The 14,020-nt window shown below is 44.3% G+C and overlaps 1 protein-coding gene across 2 annotated transcripts in view; it reads left to right on the top strand.

Annotated features, from left to right (window-relative positions):
- The window catches only part of LOC311017715 (nucleolar protein 4-like), a 133,108-nt gene that overhangs the window by 31,017 nt on the left and 88,071 nt on the right, over positions 1-14,020 (top strand). For both annotated transcript variants that reach the window (XM_084016252.1, XM_084016251.1), the window contains exons 3-4: positions 663-774; positions 6,212-6,318. In XM_084016252.1, coding sequence (XP_083872378.1) covers positions 663-774; positions 6,212-6,318 — 219 coding nt within the window. The remainder of the gene's footprint in view (positions 1-662; positions 775-6,211; positions 6,319-14,020) is intronic.

Below are 14,020 nucleotides of genomic sequence, written 5' to 3' on the forward strand. Positions count from 1 at the left end.
GCTGCAGCTTCAGGTCCTAGTAGTGCCTTCACACACACACACACACACACACACACACACACACACACACACACACACACACACACACACACACGTACACAGCAACCCCCATCCACCCACGCTGGATATTTTCCACCCTTCCTCCTCTCCTCTTTGCTGTCTTTGTGCCTCTCTTCCAGAGTAAATGTTTGATTTATGCACACACACAGTCAAACACACCCACTAATGTATACACCTTGTATCCGACTCTTAGAAAAGTCCAGTGTTTAACACTGGGAGACAAACAAACAACAGTGGTAGTAGTATAATTTAATTATTTGGTGAAATGTAGACAACATGACTTGAAAGAGTTATTTTTTTAGTGCTTTGATAATCAACTGTAAACATTTTATTGTCAATCCCTTTAACTGAAGTTGTTTTGGTTTACAGTACTTGGACTGATCAGATCACAGTGCAGATGCACACATCCTCAAGTGAAATCCTTCATTTTCACGTTCACTCATACATTGCTCATGCTGCTCATGGCTGTCAAATAGTGCCAAAGTATGAACAGGAGGGAAACATAATAATCATACTTCACAATGACACAGAAAGTAGAGAAGCAGTTTGAAAAACCCATCTCTCCATGTGTCCTTGTCTCCCTGTCTCTGTTGGCGTCTCAGATAGCCGAGACTTACGCCTTCCTGCCCAGGGAGGCGGTGACTCGTTTCCTGATGAGCTGTGGCGAGTGTCAGAAGAGGATGCACATCAGCACCACGGGACAGGACTACAAAGGTACAAACACAGGACTGCAGCCAATTCACAGAGTCCTCTCATCTCAGTTTGAGCCTGAGCACCGTTTTTATGCAGCACAAATGACAAACGTCTTACCGTCAGTGGGGACATTCAAGTCATTTTCTTGTCTCAATCGGCTTTCAATGCAGTTATATATGTATCTTCTTTCCATTTTATTCGAGTGTCTGTAAGTGTGAAATGTGTTCACTGCACAGTTCCCCCTAAAATCCCTTCATTCATCAGATTTCATAGATACACACTGATGAGAAGTGTCCGACCCGTCGGTTTACTTCCCGTAGACCGAACCTGTGAAAGGCTGAATTCAGAAAAACAATGGGCCGTGGACGTTGGTAGCACCGTGAATCGCACATCATTTGCAGCTGCTATCTGCCTCGTCTCAAGGTCCGATTCACAAAAGATATCGTGCTAATGATTAAAAAACAAACAAACATGCTCTTAATGTCTTGTAGCTGATTGCAATTTGCTCTTCTTTTGTGTCTGATTGCAATTATCCATGTGGCTGAGTAGAAATGAAGCCTCTAGTTTGGCATTGTGGCGTCTCCGGAACCAGAAGAGACCTACAGGGTGGAGCTAAGTACTACCCAATGAACAGTTTTAGGCAGCCAAAATTTTACAATGAACTTAAATGAAAACGCCGTGTGAAAGGCTGAATGCAAAGCAACCATTGACAGCCAGTTGACAGTCAGAAATGAAGGCGGGTTATGCTAATGTAACCTGAAATTCTTCTTATTCTTACTTGTAGTCTCCAGCCCAAACCAACGCTGACTCAATCAGACTTCACTCATGCAGACCTTTGAACAGACTTGGATGTGTAACATTTAAGTACTTCTGCTTTAAAAGATTCAAAGTCTGTACAAAACAATGCTTCCATATGTAGATTTGAAACAGGTTTTGTTCTCTTCCTAAGAGGACTCCGGTTAAAGGGGGCGTTCACCAGCTATAGTCCGTTTGGCTAGTATGAATCAAAGGGAAATTAGGAATTTTAAGTCTGGTTCAGTTTCACAGTTCACCGTGTGGTAAGGAGTGAAGTTATCTCTTTTGTCTGGAAATCCACCACTTCTATGCAGGATTTGCAGACTGTTGTTAAAATGTATAGCTATGGAGCACGTCATCTTACTTGCTTCTGATCTCTGTGTAGAGATGCACACGTACAGCAAAGATCGGGCAAGAAATGATGTTAGGTGGTGTTAGAGGATGTGAGGGAAACTCCAGGTTCATCCACCTAAATATGAAATGTGACAATTCAATTTGGTATTTGTTATTTGCTAACTGCCGTAGGAACAAGTAATGTACTTCAATCCATTTTGCATTCTTCCCCATCATCCCCCATTATATATTTTCTACAACTGCTGACACCCTGAAGGCCCCCCTCACTCCCACCCCTCCCTCTCCCATCCCTCCTCCTCCTCCTGCTGCCCATCATTCCATCCCCCTTCCAGCTTGTCCATCTCTCTGTTTTGTCTCCTCCTTTCTTCCTCCCCTCCAATCTTCCCACCTCGCTTGCAGCACTTCATGGAGTTCTCCCTCCCATTATCCCCAAGCTTCCTGTCCCATCCCAGTATCCCTCGCCGCTCCCATCCTCCCATCCCTTTTATTATTGCCTCCTCTACCCGTCCCTGTACCCTCCGTCCATCCCTCTATCCTCCCAACATCCCCCACCTCCCCCGGTTTCTCCTCCTCATCCCTCATTAAACAGAGGAGTCATTGGAGTGTCCTGTCTCTCTCCTCAATTAGCCTAATTAATGGCTTTTAACAAAGAAAATGGCCAAGGAAACAAGCTCATTTTCCACAAAGTCCGGGGAGAGAGGGAGAAGGAGAAAGAGAGGAAGAACCAGAGGGGGGGGGGGGAGTTGGTAATGAACATAGGATATGAAATATATATAAAAAGAATATGATGTGAGATTCTGCACAGAGGAAGACAAAGGATATGTAGAAGACTGGGGAGGAGAGGGGAGGGAAGGGAAAAGTTCCTTTCAATATTATTCTTTTTTCAATTGCACTAAAACCAAATCTGGATGCTGTCGATGGCAGAGACGTCTTCTCTGTCCAAATGTAAAAACATTCATTTAGTTTTGATATTTAATATTTTCTCCATTTGAGGGAATTAAATAGAGATGATTTAATAAGGGGATTAAATAAGCTTTGCAAACAATTAAACACACACAGAGAGAGAGAGAGAGAGAGAGAGAGAGAGAGAGAGAGAGAGAGAGAGAGAGAGAGAGAGAGAGAGAGGGAGAGAGAGGGAGAGAGAGAGAGAGAGAGAGAGAGAGAGAGAGAGAGAGAGAGAGAGAGAGAGAGAGAGAGAGAGAGAGAGAGAGAGAACAGCTGTAATACTTATTCTCAGTGTGTATGTGGATGCCATTCAGAGAGAGAGCAGCTAATTGCCTTCTTTCCCTGTGGGGATTCGGCCTCTCCCTGACACACACACACACACCCGCACACACCTACACACACACACACACATACCCTCGGCCCCTTTATCGCTACACTGAAGTGACTCCCACTAAAGTTCAACTCTGAATTATTAAATGCAATTAATCAGCGTGGACCAGGGCGATGTTTAATTGACACAGGCTCACACTGTGTGTGTGTGTGTGTGTGTGTGTGTGTGTGTGTGTGTGTGTGTGTGTGTGTGTGTGTGTGTGTGTGGTGGTGGTGGGGGGGGCGTTTGGTTAGCAGGGGGTATTTCTTTCTACCTCTGCACCAGCAATGGACACGGCCGGAGGCATTATATTTTCAGGTGATGACATTTTGGACAGACATGGATGGAAACTGCAACTTGACTGGTTGGCAGGGAAATACAACCACGAGGCACTTATTCTAGTTTATGTCCAAAATGAAATAATCTTCCTTTTTCGTAATCGAGTGAATCTTACAGCAGTGATGCACCATTTTGATGGAATTGAGCAGCCCTGCTTTATATGAATGTTCTTAGAATCATAATAAACAGCCTTTAGACACCTTTGCTGAAATATGTTTACACACAAGTGTTAATAATAGGCTCACACACTCATTTTCAACACAGTTAGTGCCATATACGTTTTTTTCTTTTATTTACTTGTACACATGTCTGTCCATTGTTCTGACCTATCAGGGTCCCGGAACCTCCCGTTGAAGACCACGGGGCAGCTTTGTGTCAAATAATCACTCAGTTATCACAGTCGTCCCTTCCCAGAGAACATGCACTCTCTTTCTTCTGTCCGTTTACAAGACTATCAATCACCAATCAATGATGACGCCCATGTCCATTCTGCTAAGCCACATTGATCCCCGTGTTCATGTCCATGTTGTACACTCCAGATGATCGACACGTCCTCTACGGGGTCAGTTGGTAAATGACTGAAAAGAGAGGCAGAGGAGGGAAGTGTGGGTGGAGATCGTTTTTTGTCGCAAATATATTTTATACAGCCCAATATCACAAGTTTGCCTCTCAGGGAGCTTTACGACCTGTACAGCATACTACACCCTCTGTCCTTTGGATGTGGAAACACTCTCCAAGCAAACCTTTAACAGAGGAAAAAAATGAAGGAATCCTCAGGAAGAGACTGAGACGGGATCCCTCTCCCAGGATAGACTGATGTGCAGAAGTTGCTGTGTGTATAGCATAACTAGCACAACAGTAGATCCAAATGTCTGGAACAAGGCAGTTAATTGTTTATTCTTTGAGGTAATCATTGAATAAACAACTCACTGAAAGTTGAGAGGAGTTTGAAAATTTAAATTAAAGTTAGGTTTTTTCTCTTTGTCTGTGTTGCTCTCCCTCCAGCTCTAGAGTGCCCTCTAGTGTTTGCTTTCTGATAAGGCAGGATAATAGCATCAGCATGAACCATCCAGATGACAGAGATACAGTTATATAGATTACTGTTGATGATGGTACACTTGTGGTCACTATTTGAATCACCTTTTTAACAATTTAGTCCCTGTTAGAAGTCATTGCTTATATAAGTGAGTTTTAGTGTGACACATGGGCGTCGCTAGACCTCTTTTAGTGGGGCACGTGCCCCAGTATTGATCTGCCGTGCCCCAGTAAAATCTCCCGTTCGAGTTTTAACGAGCTACTATATTTGGCAGTGGATTAATTTATATTGATAATAACGGTAAAAGAATGGATTTTCATCCACAATCTCAAACCAACGCAGTTTAACCCAAAATACAAGCTGAGGCGCGCACCTTGTGGTCCGGGTCGATTACCGATTTTAGTAATAGGGCCCCTGGTGTGACATAGGGGGACTGACCGAATCTGCTTTATTGTGGGGAAAAAAACCCTCACATACTGCATAAGAGAGGTGTTTCTGTTATTTACCATCCCCTCATTGATGTAAATGAGGTAAATTAATAATAAAACCCAGATGTATTGCATGCATATAATTATTTCAGCACACACAGAGACCTGACAGCTGCGGACTGTGAGGGGATATTTGCTGAATTTAATTTAAGTCTGCTGGATTAGATTTGCCAACTCCACCTTTAAGACACCTACTATAGTAATATGTGTATGTCTTAACCTCCTGTAGAAAGGAAACAATAATACAATAATATTATTGATATGATGATACAAAGGCTGACTGAGAGACTTGGAATTTAAATAATGGGAATACAGTGGAAACTGCTTAGTGATCACAATTGCAATTAACCGCTTATATAGATACAAAAAACAGAATCATTCCTGTATAGATGCTGTTTAAATCATTTACTTAAAGTAATCAAATAATCTGCTTTGTTCAGTTGGGATCTTTTCATAAATGGCAACAATTTGGAAATGTATAACTACTCATCAGCTCTCAATGAAAAACATGTCCACCTGCCGCTGTGGCTGGTGGTTCTGAAATCTGCCAGTCACCCAGTAGATAACATTTCTTTTGGGCTGGTGAGAAGCACATCTAGCAGCCACTTGCATATTTCACCAGCGATTCCCACGCCTTGTGTAGTCGACACAAAGGAGGAGAAACAGCCACGGCATGGAAACAGGAGATGGATGTGCAGGGGGGGAGCCATGTGGTCGAAGCCACCCTGGAAACAGCTGACGCTGCTTTCAAAAGTCTATTTTAAAACAGTCCGTTCAATTCAATAGAAAGTGAAGCTGTCTGTTGTATTAGTTCATGTTACAAATATCACTTCAATTGTAATCTAGATGAGAAATAAAGAACCACTTATAGTGATAAATTTGACATGCACAGACCTGATCACGCTGCGATGTTGTTTATAGATAAATACAGACTTTCAGCCCTCCAACAAGCTCGGAGGACTCTTCAAACCCTCTAACCAGCAGAACATTCAAGTTACTGCTGCAGAGCGTCGTCCACTTCCCCCAAGCACAGCATCATCCCCCCTCTGCTTTTTGAATATCCCGGCAGAAAAGGGGACAGACTGTTGTTACTGTTAGAGCTGAAGATCTCTCTTCTCCTCTTCCCTCCAGAGAACGACAGGCCGAGCTCCCTGGTGCTGGAGGTGATCGACTACAACATGCCTCTCACCACCACCTACATGAAACACATGAAGCTCCAGTGCATGAGCAGCAACAAGGTATGTGAGGTCACTGCCACAGAGCTGCGTGTGTGTGTGTGTGTGTGTGTGTATGTGTGTGTGTACCTGCAGACCACATGGGAGAGTGGATCATAAAGTAAATCTTGACATGCCAGCAGGTTATTTTGTACACTCGAGTATTGAGTGCAGGCATGTAGGAGGACACCAGGAGGCCCACAATTGCCTTTCTGGGAAGAAAACTCCCACACACCTTCTCGCAATTAAAACACTATAATGAGAGAAAAGTAGAAGTATTTCTGTCTGCCAGTCATGGAGGTCAATGGACCAAAACGGATTCTTCTTACTAAGTAAGAGACAGTGTTGATTGTGTATATTCTGGTTATGCTAGATTCGAAAGATGTGAACAAATGATCGAAGAATATGTAGGACAATCTTCAGAAAACAAAACATCTTTTCATATATCAGAATCTGATGGATACAGAATGAAGTAAAAGGACCACAACATTTCATCAATTCATTTCCAGTAACTATATTTGTCCGTAAAATGCCAGAAATGTGAAAATGGACAACACAAGTTCTTGTGTGCAAATGCTTTGCCTAAGCAATAGTCCAGGGAATGATTACGTGGTCAATGACTAAAAGTCTTATCTTAGTCAAAGAAAACCCTTTTGTAATGTTGGTAAATGAAAAAGAGAAAAAAATGTAATTCCACAACACCTCACATGTTGCTACAGCAAAGTTAGTGTTAAATGACATTTGTGCCGTCATGTTGTCTTGTCTTAATCATGGAAGAAAGGCGGTTAACCAACATATTTAGTCTTAGTTTTCATTAACAACATTAACAATGATTGTGTTGACCATCCATCCAACCAGACGTGCCTGTAAGTAGACTTTGAGGCTCTGTAACAACATCACAGAAGTCCTTTGACCCAGACGCACAAGAGTCCTATTTTCTACAACCTCCCTCATTTGAACATAAACCAAAGTCCAAATTTTTCCATAATTCCATCCTGCTAGTTTATTTTGCAACATTGTCCAGAATTAGACATCAAATGAAGAGATAACAAGCTATTACAGGACTATAATCTCGAACAGATGGTTGATATTTTCTATCATCCATCACCGTACAGGCCTGAAAGTGTAACAGTGTTGCATCTGGAGGTAGAACAGCTGTGATTGTCATGACTTCTTTGTGTGTGCGTGTGTGTGTGTGTGTGTGTCGGTGGTGATTGGTATATTCCATATTGTTTCCACACACCACGACCACCAGTGTGACTTGGTATCACACACTCACTGTCGCTGTGTGGTTGTGTGTGTGTGTGTCTAGATAATGGGTGGGCGAACAGAGGGTTGAGCTCGTTCCAATTAAGCCAGGCCCCTGAGCGTCAAGTTAATTAGCTGAGGAGAGAGAGATGCTCAAGTGCCAATTTATACTGGAATGCCAATATATGTCTTTCTGTCTGTCTGTCCGTCTATCTATCCAGGACTCACACGCACACGCACACACACACACACCCTGTCACACCTGCAAAAACCTCATTGACTGTGTGTTATTCTCTAACAGTTGTCACGGTCTGTTTGGTGACACCACGTCAAATCTGTTCCAATCAGTTCACACTGCTGGATTCTAACATGAGGGTGATAATGAGAACCGTGTCAATATGTCAAAGGAAAAAAAAACAACATGTTTCTTTTTTCTCCACTTAAACCTGAGCATTGTCATTTCCTTTGCTCTGGTCTCCACCATTATTTTTTTCGCCATGTGACATTATCACTGAGGGGAAGAACATTTCACATTGGTCGCTTGACCCTTTAACCTCCCGCTAATCGTTGCTTGTAGTTTAATGAGAAAGGAACTGAAGCTCATTTATTGAATCTCTAAAGAGTGTTTAGGAATCCTCAATAGAGAGGATTAAAGGAAAGAGTTACCGGTTTGAAATCTGATATTGAACATATTGACAAACAGTCGATATGTACTGATCACAACATTTTAAAGGAGAAAAATAAACTCTGACACGCAATGTAATGGAGACATTGTTTATAAATGACAAACATACATTTTACTCTCTTGTTCCCTAAATTATTGGCCGAGCTTGACTAAAAAGTGTTTTAAAGGGTATTCAGTTGGTCCTGGTTGGACTGGAAAAGCTGCATAATTTGTGCTGTTCATTCACCTTCCAACCTCATCCACCGCCACCTGAGACTCACACTGTGTGATGTGTATTTGTCAGACCAGACTGTCTCCAACCCTGTAGCTCGAGTTACGATGAAGTTTCAGCATAGAATTGTGTGTGTGTGTGTGTGTGTGTGTGTGTGTGTGTGTGTGTGTGTGTGTGTGTGTGTGTGTGTGTGTGTGTGTGTGTGTGTGTGTGTGTGTGTGTGTGTGTGTGTGTGTGTGTGTGTGTGTGTGTGTGGCTGTGTGTGGCTGTGTGTGTGTGTGTGTGTGAGAGAGAGACTGTGCTGCAGAAAGATTATTGTGTTTGGCCCAGAGGAGCAAAAGTACAGACAGGAATAGAGGAACAATGACTCACTCACCTATAGAAATAACATAGGACATGAGGGAGCATTAGGTTCAGTGTGTTTGTGTGTGTGACTGCAGGATAGTTCAATAGCATAGCATTCTGTGAAAAGAAGGTCTGAGTCTTTTGTCTGGGTTGTTGTTATGAGAGAAAGTGAGAGAAAAGGACAGAAGGGAGAGAGGAGCGAAGGGAAAAAGGGGGAGAAGGGCATGTGTACTTCTACTCAAGAGAGAACGAGTCAAAGAAAGACGGGAGTAGAAGAGAGGAGGATGTACTGCATATTTGTGATGTGTGGATCATCCATCGGCTCCATTAGCACTCATCCCAAGCCTCCGTTCATCAGCCCATCCCTTTATCTTTGCCTCCATCCGCCCCCCTGTCCCAATTCAATAAGAGGAGGAAATTACCCAGGATGCTTCCTAGCAGGGGGGCGGAGGTGGAGGGTAGAGGGCTGATGGGGGGGGGGGGGGGGGGGGGGTACTGCTGCAGACAATGTAGATGTAGGAGTGAGAGGAGACAAGACGGGGAGGAGGAGGAGAGAGAGGTGGCCGGTTGGCGACTCTGACTGGCTGAGGGAAGGAGATGGAGGAGGAGGAGGAGGAGAGAAAATGAGGATGGGAGTAGGTGGATGTTCTCTACCGGGGTGAAAATAAAAACGAGCAAATTTGTAGTTGACGGTGGGATGCAAGGGGGAGGAGGAGGGGGTTGGGGGAGGAATCGGAAAAGGAATTAAAAAAGGAGAATGAGATGGTTCATTATCGTTTATGGTCTCCTCCTCCTTCTCTCTGCCCATTATTTCTGCTACCTCCGGAGGAAAGACATTTCATTATTTTTGGGAGGAGGGGTGTGTGTGTGTGGGTGTGTGTGTGTAAGGAGGGGAGATAGGTTGGGGGTTGGTCTATTCTAATTACTAAAAGACAGACGAAAAATAAAATCATACTTTGGGAGATAAAAGGTTTGTTGATGAAACAGCCTTGCAGAAAATCTTTTAGCTCACAGTTTGGAGGCTGAAAAATAAATACTGCTGTCGATTCATGTTCTTTTTCAAATCTTGATAGACCCTTTTACAGTTTGTAAACAATGATGTACGTAAGTGTCAATGAAAATATGGCGGTGTTCAATAGTTACACCAAAAATACACCAAAGATCGCAGATGCAGCCTAAACAGATGGGCATCCCTGATCTGCAATTTTTATTATAAGCGAGTGGGTAGAATAAATTAGCAAGTGGCCCAATATTTAGCGACCAGATAGTATTTGGAGGAGATGGCTTTGTGTGCAACGTTACACCAACGTTCATTCTATCAAGATGGATTTGTTCTTGTGAAATCATCATGGTGAATGTAAAGGTTATTCCTTCGGTTTTGCAGAAAGACTATTTGGGATGTGTCATCGACATGAATGACTTAGCTCTTTGACCATGTGACGTGAAATTCAAAGGCAATAGTCTGCTGTGACTCTGTCATGTCTGCTGTGACTCTGCCATAGCTGCTGTGACTCTGCCATGTCTGCTGTGACTCTGCCATGTCTGCTGTGACTCTGCTGTGACTCTGCCATGGCTGCTGTGACTCTGTCATGTCTGCTGTGACTCTGCTGTGAATCTGTCATGTCTGCTGTGACTCTTCCATGTCTGCTGTGACTCTGCTGTGACTCTGTCATGTCTGCTGTGACTCTGCTGTGACTCTGTCATGTATGCTGTGACTCTTCCATGTCTGCTGTGACTCTGCTGTGACTCTGTCATGTCTGCTGTGACTCTGTCATGTCTGCTGTGACTCTGCCATGGCTGCTGTGACTCTGTCATGTCTGCTGTGACTCTGCCATGTCTGCTGTGACTCTGCCATGTCTGCTGTGACTCTGCCATGGCTGCTGTGACTCTGTCATGTCTGCTGTGACTCTGCCATGGCTGCTGTGACTCTGTCATGTCTGCTGTGACTCTGCCATGTCTGCTGTGACTCTGCCATGTCTGCTGTGACTCTGCCATGGCTGCTGTGACTCTGTCATGTCTGCTGTGACTCTGCTGTGACTCTGCCATGGCTGCTGTGACTCTGTCATGTCTGCTGTGACTCTGCTGTGACTCTGTCATGTCTGCTGTGACTCTTCCATGTCTGCTGTGACTCTGCTGTGACTCTGTCATGTCTGCTGTGACTCTGCTGTGACTCTGTCATGTCTGCTGTGACTCTTCCATGTCTGCTGTGACTCTGCTGTGACTCTGTCATGTCTGCTGTGACTCTGCTGTGACTCTGTCATGTCTGCTGTGACTCTTCCATGTCTGCTGTGACTCTGCTGTGACTCTGTCATGTCTGCTGTGACTCTGTCATGTCTGCTGTGACTCTGCCATGGCTGCTGTGACTCTGTCATGTCTGCTGTGACTCTGCCATGTCTGCTGTGACTCTGCCATGTCTGCTGTGACTCTGCCATGGCTGCTGTGACTCTGTCATGTCTGCTGTGACTCTGCCATGGCTGCTGTGACTCTGTCATGTCTGCTGTGACTCTGCCATGTCTGCTGTGACTCTGCCATGGCTGCTGTGACTCTGTCATGTCTGCTGTGACTCTGCCATGGCTGCTGTGACTCTGTCATGTCTGCTGTGACTCTTCCATGTCTGCTGTGACTCTGCTGTGACTCTGCCATGTCTGCTGTGACTCTGCCATGGCTGCTGTGACTCTGTCATGTCTGCTGTGACTCTGCTGTGACTCTGCCATGGCTGCTGTGACTCTGTCATGTCTGCTGTGACTCTGCTGTGACTCTGTCATGTCTGCTGTGACTCTGCTGTGACTCTTCCATGTCTGCTGTGACTCTGCTGTGACTCTGTCATGTCTGCTGTGACTCTGCTGTGACTCTGTCATGTATGCTGTGACTCTTCCATGTCTGCTGTGACTCTGCTGTGACTCTGTCATGTCTGCTGTGACTCTGTCATGTCTGCTGTGACTCTGCCATGGCTGCTGTGACTCTGTCATGTCTGCTGTGACTCTGCCATGTCTGCTGTGACTCTGCCATGTCTGCTGTGACTCTGCCATGGCTGCTGTGACTCTGTCATGTCTGCTGTGACTCTGCCATGGCTGCTGTGACTCTGTCATGTCTGCTGTGACTCTGCCATGTCTGCTGTGACTCTGCCATGTCTGCTGTGACTCTGCCATGGCTGCTGTGACTCTGTCATGTCTGCTGTGACTCTGCTGTGACTCTGCCATGGCTGCTGTGACTCTGTCATGTCTGCTGTGACTCTGCTGTGACTCTGTCATGTCTGCTGTGACTCTTCCATGTCTGCTGTGACTCTGCTGTGACTCTGTCATGTCTGCTGTGACTCTGCTGTGACTCTGTCATGTCTGCTGTGACTCTTCCATGTCTGCTGTGACTCTGCTGTGACTCTGTCATGTCTGCTGTGACTCTGCTGTGACTCTGTCATGTCTGCTGTGACTCTTCCATGTCTGCTGTGACTCTGCTGTGACTCTGTCATGTCTGCTGTGACTCTGTCATGTCTGCTGTGACTCTGCCATGGCTGCTGTGACTCTGTCATGTCTGCTGTGACTCTGCCATGTCTGCTGTGACTCTGCCATGTCTGCTGTGACTCTGCCATGGCTGCTGTGACTCTGTCATGTCTGCTGTGACTCTGCCATGGCTGCTGTGACTCTGTCATGTCTGCTGTGACTCTGCCATGTCTGCTGTGACTCTGCCATGGCTGCTGTGACTCTGTCATGTCTGCTGTGACTCTGCCATGGCTGCTGTGACTCTGTCATGTCTGCTGTGACTCTTCCATGTCTGCTGTGACTCTGCTGTGACTCTGCCATGTCTGCTGTGACTCTGCCATGGCTGCTGTGACTCTGTCATGTCTGCTGTGACTCTGCTGTGACTCTGCCATGGCTGCTGTGACTCTGTCATGTCTGCTGTGACTCTGCTGTGACTCTGTCATGTCTGCTGTGACTCTGCCATGGCTGCTGTGACTCTGTCATGTCTGCTGTGACTCTGCTGTGACTCTGTCATGTCTGCTGTGACTCTTCCATGTCTGCTGTGACTCTGCTGTGACTCTGTCATGTCTGCTGTGACTCTGCTGTGACTCTGTCATGTCTGCTGTGACTCTTCCATGTCTGCTGTGACTCTGCTGTGACTCTGTCATGTCTGCTGTGACTCTGTCATGTCTGCTGTGACCTTGAAAAGTTTATTAACATTTAATCAAAACCGCAAGTCCTTTTATGGCAACTTGTTGTATGGTATAGAAAGAAGTATTAGGTTAACAATTGGGTGTGAATATTTAACCAAACTTTAAATACATTATAAGTAGTTGAACCTTGCCTGAAAAGAGTTTGAGCACAATTTGGAGTCCATAGTTCCACATTCACCGCCACGGCCATTAGTGGTTGCACAATGATGCTGTGTGTTTGCATTAATAAATTCTAAAATTCTTTGTTGCAGAGCTTTACTCTAATACAAAGATCATACACAAAGTGCCCTGGGTCTTGAAGTACTTGGTGTGAGTTTGCACCAGGGGCATGACCCTCATCACCTCTTATCCTCTCACCATCTGCCCCAACTCTCTCCAGTGTATGATGTACAATAAAGTAGAAATGCCATGGAAACGGGCCTTAAAGGAGAATCCCCTTGGTGGTTTTTAAGTGCACAGCAAATAGTATGCGAAGTATAGTGAAAGCCTCATGTCACAGCACGTGTAACCTCATACATCATGCTCCCTGTGAGACAGCATAGGTGACACTAAATAGGACTACACTGCATTGAAATAAGGGAAATACTGACTCCAACACAAATCTAATGGTATACAAAGATGGGAAGACCACTGAAACCTGTACTACATGACAAACACTTAAAACAACACTAGTGGCATAATATTCAATACAAAGCTGATTACCTCCTTTCAATCCACCAATAAAACCTTTAAAAGCATTTCTCTGATGCCCTTTTTCAAAAAATAAAACAAATGAAATAAACCATCAATATTATTTTCCACATTCACTGAGTTAAATCTTTGAACTAACATAAGACCAGATCAGAAATATTTTTAGATTTGAATGATTTTTAGAAATCATTAGGTAGTGATATAAAATAATAAATATTGTATATACTATGTTGTGTTCAACAATACAGTTACTAAATAGTTTACTAATGTGATCGGAATGTAATTGTTATTCTTACAGTTTTGTTATTATACACAATATAGTTTATTAACAAATGATGTCGTATTACACAGACTAATGCTAAAATCACACACATTATAG

Source organism: Eutrigla gurnardus, assembly GCF_963514095.1.
Source record: "Eutrigla gurnardus genome assembly, chromosome: 8".
Classification (NCBI taxonomy): domain Eukaryota; kingdom Metazoa; phylum Chordata; class Actinopteri; order Perciformes; family Triglidae; genus Eutrigla; species Eutrigla gurnardus.